Below are 13,345 nucleotides of genomic sequence, written 5' to 3'. Positions count from 1 at the left end.
TGACAGTATTCTTCCTTCCTGCACTGGAGCATTTGCTTCCTTTGTGACAGCTTTTCTGTCATCACTTTCGGGCTGCAACACAGACATCAGATGGCAGTCAGGAATCAGTAGCCTAGAGAGCATATGCAGCCTGTGTCAAACGAGGCAGCGCAGCACAGCCAGGCCTGGGATGGAAGATGGAGTACAGCCTTTAACAGAAGATGGAGTACAGCCTTTAATTGGGGTCACGGTGCTGCGGGACAGCGATGGAAGAGGGGCAGCAAGCCCCGATGCACGCTGCAGCCCGGGGCTTGGATCCCTGACCGTCCCCTCCGGGATGATGGTGCAGCACTGTTTGAAGAAAAAAACACACCGCATTTACACGTAGAATAGATAAACTTTGAAAGGTGTAGGCCTTCGCTGCCGATGCTTTTGCAGCGCTGGCCTGAGGCAAGATGAGCCGGGCTCTACCACACCCAGCCTCAGCCCGTCCCCACCGGCCACCTCCCCCTAACATGGCGGCGGCGGCCGGGGCGGGGGCGGCGAGCGGCTCCTCCCGGCGGGGCTGCCGCTCTCCGCCGCGCTGCTCGGGGCCGGCCGGCGCGGAGCGGGGCGGAGCGGGCCGGGGAGAGGCGGGCAGGGGCGGGGAGGGAAGGGGAGGATGCTGCGGCTGCCGCGGGGCGAGGCGAGGCGGCGGCGGGCCGGCGGGCGGAGGATGCGGCGGCGGCGGCAGCAGGCGGCGGCGGAGGAGCGGGGAGCGATGCGGTGCTGCGCGGCGGGGCCCTGGCCCGCCCTGCTGCTGACAGGTCGGTCGCGGCGCCGTGTCACCGCGCCGGGCGGGCGGGGACCCCGCCGGGAGCCGCCGGCCTGCCCCGCCGTGGCCCCTTCTCTCCCCCTCGGGAGGCGGCGGAGGGTCGGAGCGGGGCCCGAGCCGCCTCCCGGCGCGGCACAGGGGCGCGGGGAGGACGGCATGGCCGCCTCAGTGCTCCCGGGGCGCCGGGGGTGAGGCCGGGCCCGGAGCCCCCGGAGCGGGGCCGCTGCCTCCCCGCCGTGCCTGCAGCGGCCGGCCGGGCGCTGGGCCAGCCCATCCTTCGCGTGCCACCCCGCCCGTCAAAACTATTCACCAGTTTGAGCGCTTAATCCTGCCGTGTCGGAATTAAGGCTGCAGAGAAAGCCTTAATTCCGCTCCCTGATGGGTATAAACCGTAGCTATCAGGTCACACTCGGGTTTCACGCCTCCAGGGTTCTTCAGAGTGAAGTACTTCACCAGTAGCCCAGCCGCAAGTGCTGTGGTGAGACTTTTGCCACCCCAAGAACAAGTTGACAGCGATATTTCTCTAAGTTATTTTGTGGTATGAGGGATCAAGGGTATGCCATCTGGAAACTAACAATCTGTTCAGTATCTTTCTGAGTAACACGTAAACATACCTCTATACTTGATATGTATGACAGAACTTGTCATTGGGCACTGACAGCAGAAGTGACATGAGGTGTTGGATATATTAAGGGTGCAATTAACGCCTAAGCATTAAGTTGTTCAATGTAAGGATTAAACTGAATTTGTCGGATACAAGACACTACAGGATACTGCAAGATACCGCTTTCTCCTAATGTGGAAATCCTTCCTGCCTCCCTCTCCCAAGACTGGCACGGCAGCCAAGGGAAAACTAGGACAGTCCTAGGATAAGCTTTCAGTATCAACGAAGATATTAAATCTAAAAAAGCTCAACTAAAATGAGTTTCTGGAGGCTGAGCTGTGAGCTTAATCCACAAGTCCCTCCAAGGCTCCACAGTAAAGGAAGAAGTTTTAAGTTTTTTTTGTTAACTTTTCCTCTTCAGACCTTTTTAAGCGTGTCTCAAGTTGGATTTCATTAGTTCCAACAGCACAATAAATGGCTTGAGACCAATATAAAAAAGGAAGCGTGAACAGTATTAAGTTCTTGTGAGTGATATCTGCATAACATTTATTCTTCATCAGGGTGGAATTTTGTAGTATGTCCCTGGTCTCAATTCAGGTACAACACAGGACAGCTCATATAATTTGAATGATGTAAGCTGCCCCGGGGGCTCACTTGAGCTTTTTTTCCCCCCTTTAAGCAAACAAACAAACAGAATTGTATTCATGATAGCTCTTGAGTGCAACTCTTGGGCTGAACCCATCCATCTTCCAGCTTTCCCAGTGCCTGACATCTCAGCTATGACCATGTCGGAGAACTTCCAACCTGGATCGCTGGTCCTAAGCAATTACAGCCTCCCATAAAAATAATGTCTTTTGAATTCTGTCTTTAAGTAGACTCTATAGTACTGAAGCATTATTTAGCCAGGCAAAAACAAACAGCTTACAGAGAAAACAGAATATGGTAAGAACCACAAGATTCAGTGAATAGATTTGAGTTCTCTTCTACTAGCAGAGATTAATTTTTCCTGTTTCTGTTGTAACACTTGACTACAGAAGAAACTTACCTTATGCTTTTTTGTATGTGTTAAAGATATATGAAATATATACATAGAGTTTTTTTGAAGGAGGCTGTTTGCTGCCAGAAGTCCAGAATGTTGTTCTCTCTTTTTCCCGCAACTAAAATGTTAACTCAAAATTTAGGGAGTTCAAGAGACTTAAGAGGTTAAAGAGTGTAAGAGTGATTTCAGAAGTCCTGCATTTGGTCCCAGGGAGCTAGTATTGTACTCAGAGTGGAGGACCTGGCTCTCAAACAGTAGTTGATGATCATCTTCTCCAGTGCTAGAAAAAATGGGTCTTGCCATTGTTGTTGGAATGATATTTAAGGTTAAGCTTTTCTAATACGAATGAGATTGTCAATTCTGTTACTGTGAAGCTAAAGTACAAGAATAACTGTCATTAGATGGGTATGGTTTCACCACTGAAAAAACAATGCTGTATGACATTGCTCTGTTAGTGAAGATGTAACTCAAGGCTGGTAACTGTTTAATTGTAAAACCTAATAATACTAGCTTTGTTGTCTGTATATCTGTGAAAAAAATTAAATAACGACTGGTTAAAACCAGGCAATTTTCCATGTCCATCAGTTCACGATCGTAGTGAGATTTGACATTTCCCTCCCAACTAAGTAGTGGAGACTCTTGCTAAATGTTGTTACAATTGCAGCACAACCAGCCAAAATGTCTTTTCAATGTAGATTACTTTTAGTGGTAGCCTAAGCCGCCAAGATGGGAAGTTAGAAAGAACTAAGTAGTGGTCAGGTAGCAATCTCAGCATCTTGAAATCTGTGGCTTTTCTGAATTTCTTTAACCTTTTGAATCCATTGCAACCTGAGAAATCAGAAGTAAGCAGAGATACTGTAGTAATTTGTATCAAGAGCAGATAGAAATATAAGAGGAATCCAGGCAATGTTCCTTCTCTGGCTACACCATGGGCTCAGGGCTGAACCCCAGGAATTGTAGCAGTATTGTTTTCCTTGCCTTTGTGGAAAAACTGCTGGGATTTGGTTTCTTTGTCAGGTCAGCGGTAGGAGGGAGAATGGTGGTGGCTAAATGTTGCTATTAATAAAGCATGAGGGTTTTGTTCTTCCAGTGTGTAATTTGCAGCATTCCCAAGAATGCAACTGCTGAAGTTTCACAGTGAGACTGACAAAATGGCTCATCCGGTTGCTTTTCTTGAATGATCTCAGAGAAATGCTCAGATGTTACAGTCGTAAATGGATGGAACAGAAACGGGTAGATAACCATTACCCACTGAGTACAGATGAATAATTGTAGAGCTCAGAAACATTTCTGGGTTTGTGGAGATAGAGGTATGGGAGAGAGGGGCAATGCAGGGTTTTGAGAGGTGGACCTGTGTGCTGCATTCGTAGTGGAAGAGGCTGATTTGTGATCCTAGTTTGAGGAAGCAATAGGGAGGATAGGCAGCGGTGCAGAATCCCCGGGTGGATGTTAGAGCAGTACAGGAGTGGCAAGGTGAAGTTGGTCTGTGATGCTTAGGTCCTTTTGGACTGTGAGGTGAACAGAACTTATTGGGGGTATCTTCTCTGTTTAGTGTTCTGCTGTTAAGTATTAATAATTGAAACCTTTACATAAGATCTATGCAAATAAAATTAACAAAAAAGGGCCCTGTAGGTGTACTGTCCTGAGCGTGTTCAAGTCCCAGACACAGAGCTGGGAGCTGGTCCTCTTGCACGCTCTGGCAACTGAGGCAACGTGTAACAAATTAAAGAGCCTGACACCATTAACACTTTTTTTTTCAGTGTGAGTACGAAGGTGATCACATTCTCTCTAAAATTTATCTTTGGTAAAAATGAGTAGTCTGAACTCCTGTGCTCTTCAGTATAAGGCCTCTTTTGTCATCCTCTAATCGTATTCACAGATACTCCCTGAGCTTTCTTCATGTTGTCACTATGCTTCTTGAAGGCTCTTTGTAAATGCTAGACACAGCATTTGAATGGTGATCATATCTGTCTCACACACAAAAATAAAATCTCCCTGCTACTCCTTGATGTACTTGTTTATGTATTAGCTGTTCTAACCAGTGTTCTACTGAAAGCTTCTGTTCAGCCCGTTATTATCTGCCACATCTTTGTAGTTTCTTTTATCAAAGTTCCGGATCCCTGAATTGCATGCTCTGTAATGTAAGTACGGCATGCATTCTTTGTTCCCGGGTACGTATTTACATTTTATTCCATTGAAGTACACATCGGCGATCACCTTAAGCTAACCAAACAACTTCACTGTACTGTGTTAGTGGCTTGTCGCTTACATTATTTATTAATCTCCCAGCCTTTGGCTTAACCTGCTGATTTTATCAATATATGTTATATATCCTGGTCATTTTATATATATTAAAATATTCCAGTAGCATAAGGCCAATGCTTTGTGAGACATACTAGAAATCTGATGTAACCAATTAACTATCCAGGAGCCCTGAACTATTGTTTGAGATTGCTTTTCCTGTGATGAAAGCTACTGAATGGGCAGCGTGTTCCTGAATTGCTCCATTTCACACCTTTCATTTAAAATCAAATAGATGGTGATGTGTATGCTTATATGAAAACATCACACTGTAAGCCGTGGCATCTGAATAACAGACGCGTTGGATGCTTTTCCAGCTCCCCTGTGAACTGCAGCGAAGGGCAGAGGGGTGGACAGGTAACCTCGTTAATCCCCACAGCCAGACCTAGCACAACTTGTGGGCCCAGAGCAGAGACACTTACTGATCGTTTATTTTTCAATATAAAAAAAAAAAAAAGTATTTTAAAAATGCATCTTTGAACTTTTTTTTTTCATATATTCAATTTAAATATGCTAGATTCATTTTGCGTCTGGTTTCTCAAAGTGCTAGGTGACGTGCTGTATGTCTATGGGTAACATTGTCAGTACGTCAGGCAACCTCATCAAAAAGCATCAGTTTGAAAAGATGCATGAGGCCCTTGTCGATCGTGATAGGTATAATACTCTTCAACATTTAATCCTTCATTAACCAAATCTTGTGTTAATTGCTTTGCCTGGGATTGGTTTCTGTCTGAAAAGGTTCTAATTGCCTGGATCGTGCATCTGAAATACCGCAACAACTTTATTTTACCTTTCTGGAATTTTTTGAGTATTCCTAGTGTTACCAAAAACGTACACTAAAGGTCATGATCAGCACTGCATGGGGTCATCTCTAGGACACTATTATATTAAGACTTTCAGGGTAGGCAGATCATTTCAGCAGGGAGGAAGTTGTCCTGCATGCGAGACAGATGTAGAGCGCTGGATGGCAATAATACCTTTTTGCTGAAACAGATCCTTGCTATATACTGCAAATCTGAAGGAAGTTAACAAATGTATAATTGAGAAATGTTACTGTACTGGTAGGGTAATTTCAGTACATAGCTTTTTTTGTTGTTGTTGTTGCTGTTACAGTTTATCCTCAATTAAATTTTAGGGGTTTGGGGTAAATTGTCATGAATTAGTGTCTCAGCCGCATGCATAGATCCGTGTTTGTGTATCTTTCCTGCTTAAGCCTGATCTGTGGGGCCTCCCAAATTCTGTGTGGAGAATGTGGTATCAGTAGGGTGATAGCTGACCAGTGCAGCCATGTCAGCAGAAGTCTCCACAAATGTTTAAGTTTCTAGTATAAAGGCTTCCTGAATATTTTGAATGCATGTTTGTCAACAAAGATGTATCTGAGGGAAAATACCGCTACTTGTTTGTTTCTGATACTGCTGTTTTTCTAAGCAAGTTAAGATGTTAGCCTGATAACATCTTCTAGCTGGAGTTTGACGTGAGTTTGTACTCCCAAGCTATTTCAAAGGAAAACCTATTTATTATGTCCACTCTCCCCTTCCTAGCACCTTACCGCAGTTCCTTCTATCTGCGCTTTCCGTTAGCGCGTAACCTACAAACAGCTGGTATATCCTTCATCGCAGAGGAAAGGAACAAAAGAACAAAAAGTGGGAGGTGAAGAGGGAGCTTTCTCAGGCAGTTCTGCCACTGCTGAAACGGAGGCTGTTTGGCAGCTCAACAGCTGCTTTCAGAGTCTCCTGCGTGCTTTGCTCCTCACCATGTGTAAACCTTCTTGTGCCTTCAGCTGTGCTGATGGAACCGTTTCAGGCAGTGCTCTGGCTGAATGGGATGAAGGTAACTAATTTTAAGCAGTTCTTTTCTCAGAACTGATTTTTGGTTATGCTGCAAGGCAAGGTGTTTGGCACCAGTTGCCAGCATCATATAAGCAAAGCCGTGCTCTAGGTTATATTACTTCCCCTACTTTGGCCACAATATATTACACCAGCAAAAGTAACTTCAGGTATGTCTTTGCCTGTATATGAGGTTTTACCAGTGCAAATATGTTTATCAGAGAATGTGCTTCATCATATTTCTTACCAGTATAATTATGCCAGCAACAGCGGCTACAGGTGCTTAAGCATTTAGTGCAAATTTAGCTTATTTGGACAATGAATGTCAAAAAGGTTACTATCAGGAAGAATAATATATACTTATGTATTCATATCAAACACCATCGTTTTCTTAAGCTGAGATTCCTAAGCTCTGACTAAATAAAAAACCTGGTTTAGAAGGTATCTGATTCCATCTGATAGTTGGTTTGTGGGAGTCTGTTGATCTGACTAATTTATTTTGCATTTGTTTTATTCTGAAAAGCTTTTTTGTTAAGCTCTGCCGATGGCAATAATGGAACAGTTAACTGGAAGACTAAGCAAGCCAACAGTTATATTATCAGCAGAATAAAGGCTGTTGAGAAGAATGGTGAGTTTAGGTCATCAATTTAAACCCCCATGTTGGTTCAGTCAAATCTGCTTTTAATGTTACTCCTGCTTTTTCAGTCATGTCCTTGTTTTAGGAATAAGGTGCTATTTTAAGGTAAGTAATTTGGAAAATCTTGCATTTCTTCAGTCTTTTAAACATTCACAGACCTGTGTGTCTTCGTAAGTTCTCCCCAACTTTTCCTGTTGCAGTTACAGCTTTGCTTGAAATAATGGCTGTGTGTGTACCTAATATTGCATATTTTCTTATTGCTGCTGGTTGCTTGGAAACACCTCTGCAGTTTGCTTAATACAATAACTTTTCTGAAACGATTAAAAAAAAATCCCTAGATATACATACATTAAAAAAAATATTTTATTGTAATTTGTAAAAGTGCACCTAGAATATTGTCGCTATTGTACACTAGCAGAGAAAAGCCTGTTGGCTTTGCATTGACTGCCCGTCCAGGTAGGCAGTCTGGATTGGCCCCCAAATGAAATTATTTCTAGGATTGTCTCCTCTGCTAAAAATCAGTGGAGAAAGAACCCATTGAAATTTCTGGAGAAAATGTCCAGGTGTGGTATGTGCTGTTTTGTTTTGTTTTTCGTGAAGATGGTCAGCGTAGAGGCTCCAACCAACATGGTGAATCTTCTGAAATTTCTGGAGACGAGGGTCATCTGTATCCGATACGCACACTCCGGCATGTGGCTGGTAACAGCCTCTGGACTGGAGGCTGAGACAGTCCTAGCTGAATTCCTGGCTATGCCCATGCACAAGATCTACAAAAAGGACAACTGGGATATTTTCTTTACATGGTTAAAAGAGTGATGCATGTTTTCCAGCCTTCAGTTCCTATTTGATCTATTTTTTTTCCCCAATCTCCAGAATTTCTGTCCTTTCTGTGCAGATAGATCCTGGGATCTTGGAAAGTCCTCCAAGGGACCTGGAAACAAGAAAGATAAACAACAGTGCTGTTGAGGTAGCTGCTGCTGTCTTTTTTTTTTTTTTCTTTCGGGAACTGTTGTTATCCCATGTAGTGAAAAATTTTAATTTCTCATGGGTAAATTTACAGAAGCCTTTCAGAGTCTCCTTGGAATTTTATCTGCCACGGGGAATTTGCCCAGCCAATACATATTTGACAGTTTGCTGTATTAGATTAGTGTTTAGAAGTTGGTGTATTCAGCTTCAGCCTTAGATCACCTAAGATGATTACACATTCATCTTCAGTCTCAGGCAATCTTATGAAAATAATTGTGAGTTTTAAAAGCCTCAGAAGAAAATAGCATTTCACTTGTTTCATTACCGAAAAGCATTGACTGCTGCAGAGGACTGAAGACTCATCATTTTCCTTTTGATTTTGAAGGAACTTCGTTGGGGGAAAAGAAGAGAGCTTCTCTGATATGGGGGGCAAGGACTTTCTAGTTCTTACCCTATGGACTCGTGTCATTACAATATATTTGCCATTATAAGACAAAATAAGGATGTTTTCCTTTTTTTTTTTTTTTTTTCCTTCTGAGAGGCATTTTTAGACTTTATGCAGATGTAAGACAGTGATCTTGGTGAAATCCTTATGCGTATGTTTACCTTAGCAAGAGAGAGTGTCTCATTATGAGGTATTTAGGTGCAGGTAATTAGTGGTAGCAACAGATTTATTCTAACTGACAAAAGAAATATATGGGTTATATGGGGTTTTCTTTAGTAACAGTTGATCTTATTATCTTTCTTACTTTCTGAAACTATTTTTGTGGAGAATATATACATTACTTTTTCACTGTTCTTCCTGTTTGAAATTGACCTTCATTGTAGAGTCAAAGAATCAGAAATGGAAAAATAGATTTTTTTGAGATATTTGACACATTTTCATCCAGCTACCATATTTTTCTCAGCTTTTCTGCACTGGGAAGAGACCTATTAATGTTATAAATACTTTTTCAGCTTTTCTTGAAATTATTTTACAGGAAATTAAAGTTCCCTTGATCTGTTTACAGCTTATTCACAGAAGGGAGTGCACAAGTTTTTTTGGGTCATTAAATTACTAATTTTAATTTTGCAAATCAAATAGCTGTGTTACTGTACTGAATTTACAATAATTGGTTCATTGATCACAAAAAATGTATTACACTATTAAAAAATAAATTATATTAAAATTCCAGGGTCCATTTTCATTTTCGCTTTAAGATAAAATTGTTGTGGAGACATTGCTCCATACTGTGTCAAAAGGAACTTCTAAAACTGAAAAAAACACCAACTCCAATAAGGAGATCATTACACAGATAACCAAGGGACCATGATTATGGCCAACGCTTTTCCAGCAAGATTCATGTAAATTCATAGGAAAATGGTTCGTACCTCAAGCGAGGCATCTAACGCTTTCTCTATCAGTAAGAAGATCCTGTCATCGATCCTTAGAAAAGTATTACTTATTTATAACCTCTCACTGAGGCGGTCAGTGCTGTTTAGTGGAAATGTTCCTGCTGTGGAATTTGATCAATATTGTATCAAGAGGTTGAGCCTGTTAAATTTGGATCCAGCTCAGAGACTGGAAGGTGTGTAACTAAATGTAGAGAGGTCTGCCTTACAGATGTCTGCATCTCCTCTCGGCTGTAGTCAGCGGAGATCCAGTGAGAGGAGGCAGGAATGTAGGACATGATTCATCTCATTTTACAGGCGAAACCAAATTAATCAACCCCTAGAAGCGTCTGTTTCTCTTCACTGACTATAAAAGGAGCCTGGCGGACTCAGTGGTGGATGTTGTTTCTGTAGGCATCTAAAATTAGGTGAGATGGATTCCACATGGAGTACGTGGTACGAGGGGTGCCATGTCTGTGATTAATGCCTAATTAGCAGGGCTTCTTTTAAGGAGCTCTCAAATAAGAAAGCTGGTGTAACGACAAGTCTGAAGAAACATTTTACCAGGATTAGAAAATTTAGCTTGATACACATTGCAAATATTTCTTGCTTATTGATCTAAATGTTGAAATTAGCCTTTTCAGCTACCAGGAGCTATGCCTTTGTTCCTATGAGCTTATTACAATGACTCCAAAGTCTCTTTAGGATCACTCTTCCATATGACTTCCCCATGCTGTATGGCCTGGAGTCTTTGCTCAGAGACATGGCTTCGTGTAAAGTCTCTTTCGGTTAGCATGCAAGGCAGGTAGCTGTGTATCACTCTATCCAGGGCTTATCTTTACCACTTGTGTTATCCTAATTTAACGCACAAAATTTATCAGCAGTGATTGATTCTTGGAAATCAGTGACTTGAAAAAAATTGAATAATAGTATGGAATAGTGATATGACCTGCAGTCAGTCCTGTTAAGACCCTGCGACATACATCTATTAAATCAGTGTTCTCCATTTATGTTTGGAATTTGAAACTTGTCAGTCAAGTGGGTTCTTACTCATTTAATGTGTCATAATGATTTTTGTACTCAAATTCATTAGAATGTGTTTATAGTACTGTATCAAAGGTGTTATACCTAAATAAGAGGTACGTTTGTGAACTAACTTTGTATTAAAATGGCATATTGTTCTAGAGTAAGTTTCCTTTAGGTTTTTAATTTCAGTCCTGTAAAATGTGGATTTTGTTTTTTTGTTTGTTTGGAGTCATTGTCATCTGACTGGCCTATAATTACCCATGTCCTTCAGTTTCAATACATGCACAACATCTTCAGTTGAGCTTTTCTAAGAGCTCTCTAAAAACATTTTTAGATGTAGCTTATCTGACCCTACTGGTCTAAGAAAGTCTAGCTTTAAGAACTCATAAATCCTTAGCTAAAGTGAATTGCTTTGCCCTTTTCTGCCCCGGAACTGAAAAGTCTACCATTTTTGTTTAGAGAGGAATCACTACTATTTATTGCTAAGATTCCACAGTTCTCCTCAAGATCCTTATTTTTATTGTTAAATATCAAGAAAATATGTTTGTATTGCTTATTTCATGTATTTTTATGTATGTAATATTGCAAATAAAACAACTATAAAAATTGCAGTAGGCTCCCTCATTTTTTTTATTGTAATAAAAATAAATAGGTTGTACTACTTAAATTCTAACGCAGCCTGTTTTGTTTATTGCAATACTGGAAGGGATCCTGTGGGGGAAAGAGAGGGTTTGCCCTTTGTTCTGTTCTTAAATCTATGCAACCTTTTAAAAACTTATTAACAGGTATCTAATACTTGTTGCTTTCCTTTTCCCAGTTGCGCACATTGCTGTTAAAATGCATGCTGTGTTACCTAGAGCATGTCTCACTTGTGCTTTTCTCTCTTTTATCTTTCCTTCTGCTTTCCAGTGTACACGATTCTGTCTAAGGTGCACTCTGATCGGAATGTATACCCTTCTGCTGGAGTTCTTTTTGTTCATGTTTTGGAGAGAGAGTACTTTAAGGGGGAGTTTCCTCCTTACCCAAAGCCTGGTATGGGATGCTAAGATCTTCCATGTTATATAAAAAATTAGAAAAAAAAATCAAATATATTTAATGTACCTTGCAGTGAATCATCTAACATAGTTTTTAGTTTCTATTGAAATACCGTAAAATGTTTTGTTTTGTGCTCATCATTTGTGAAAAGATGCATATAACTGTGTTCTGAAAAATGTAGTTAATTTGAGAACGCATAATAATGCACACTGTTTATCCGAGATTAAGAAGTATGCTTTTTTGTGTTTTCCCATGAAATATGAAATGATGGAAGTGTAATAATTATGTTTCTTGAAAATGACATTTATTTGATCAGTCTTACGGAAATAGCATGTATCAGGCTTGATGAAGGAGCATTTTGCAAGCATATAGCAAACTTGAGACAAAATAGAAGGTTAAAATAAATATGAGACTATGTAACGATGTTTCCTTTCACTAAAAACAAAAGCTCCTTTGGATTCAGCCTTAGTTCTATATTTAGGAACAGTTTAATGTTATTAAGCTGTTTGGTTTTAGAGACGGAGCTGTTATTTCCTAAGCATGGTGGTTTGATGTACACCTGAGTTAAAGCCAAAGGATCCATCATTGGCAGGCGAGAATGTGAATAAACAAGCTGGGGGGAGAGGAGAAAGAAGGAACATCCTGTCCCACAACACTGAAAAGGAATCATAAATATATTAATCTGTCCTTTAGTGTATAATATAAGTAAATGTATGCTCTTTTCCTATAGAATATGAAAAAATTAGTACAGGTATCGTGTATACATAATCAAAACCTACTGTTCCATTAATAAGCTTTCGAATCAATTTGAGAGTACAACTTTCAAAACTCTCTTCTAAGAAAAAATAAGTTCCTGTTAGTATTAGTTAAGTTTTTTCATGGATACAACCGGCTTATTTATTTATTTATTTATTTCCTCCCTGTGAAGTGGGTGTTTTTACTTACCCTTGTACCTGGGTCTTCGTTTCCTGTAACAGTGACTGGTAGAGCTATTACCAGGGGTAGAGTGAGTTTGCCTCTGGCCCTGTTTTTCCACATCTTTGGCACACAGACCTGGAAATTGTGTTAGTTATGGCTTCTCTTTCACGTCCCCGCGGTCCCAGCCTGATTCCAATGCGGCATCAATCTGATTTCAGATACTGTTGAAATTTCTGTACCAGTAGACGCAATGTGAACTGACTGTAAGACCAAAGCTTACCATGCTTGCCATGGTCCTTACAGTCGTCATTGCTTGAAAAGCTGGGCTACTTCCCTGGCGTGACCTACCTTAAAGAAGGGCAAACCAGAGGGTATCACAGGTGCTTTTCAGCAAGCACATGCGATGATAGGAATTTTATTTCCAGTGCAATAATAGAAGACTGTGATGTCCCAAGGGAGCTGTGAGGAAAGTCATGTTACACCTCGGTGCTGGGTTAGTGTGGCCCTTCCTTCAGTTCTGGTCCCTTTAGCCACAGCCAGGTGTGTAAATGCTCACCTGAAAACTAGTCAGCGTTTTGCAACAGCTCTCAGTCTCTCTTTTAGCTGTGCCTCTCAGGAGGAGATGACAGCCTTCCTTTCTTCACTGGGCTCAGTTTCTTCCCTCTGTGCCAGCCTGCCTGTCACACCTTCGTTTGTCACTTGTCCTACAGTTGCTGCTGGTGCCATCTCAAAGCTGAGTTCGAGGAGCACAGTGCAGAGGTGTGTGCACGGGTGCAGAACTGATCTGCTCGAGCTCCATGCCTCCGTTGTAAGGTGCTCCCCCCTCAGC

The 13,345-nt window shown here is 41.6% G+C and overlaps 1 protein-coding gene across 5 annotated transcripts in view; it reads left to right on the top strand.

Moving 5' to 3' along the window:
* Positions 1 to 645: 645 nt before the first annotated feature.
* The window catches only part of SGCE (sarcoglycan epsilon), a 28,847-nt gene continuing 16,147 nt past the window's right edge, over positions 646 to 13,345 (top strand). For 2 of the 5 annotated variants that reach the window (XM_040549612.1, XM_040549609.1), the window contains exons 1-2: positions 646 to 785; positions 7,087 to 7,191. In XM_040549612.1, coding sequence (XP_040405546.1) covers positions 695 to 785; positions 7,087 to 7,191 — 196 coding nt within the window. In that variant the 5' untranslated portion in view covers positions 646 to 694. Of the gene's footprint in view, positions 786 to 7,086; positions 7,192 to 11,472; positions 11,596 to 13,345 lie in introns of all 5 variants that reach the window. The other 3 variants (XM_040549611.1, XM_040549608.1, XM_040549613.1) reach the window with 3 other exon arrangements.

Source organism: Cygnus olor, chromosome 2, assembly GCF_009769625.2.
Source record: "Cygnus olor isolate bCygOlo1 chromosome 2, bCygOlo1.pri.v2, whole genome shotgun sequence".
NCBI classification, from domain to species: Eukaryota; Metazoa; Chordata; class Aves; order Anseriformes; family Anatidae; genus Cygnus; species Cygnus olor.
The sequence above is the reverse complement of the archived record's forward strand: the minus strand, read 5'-3'. Positions and strand labels throughout refer to the sequence as shown.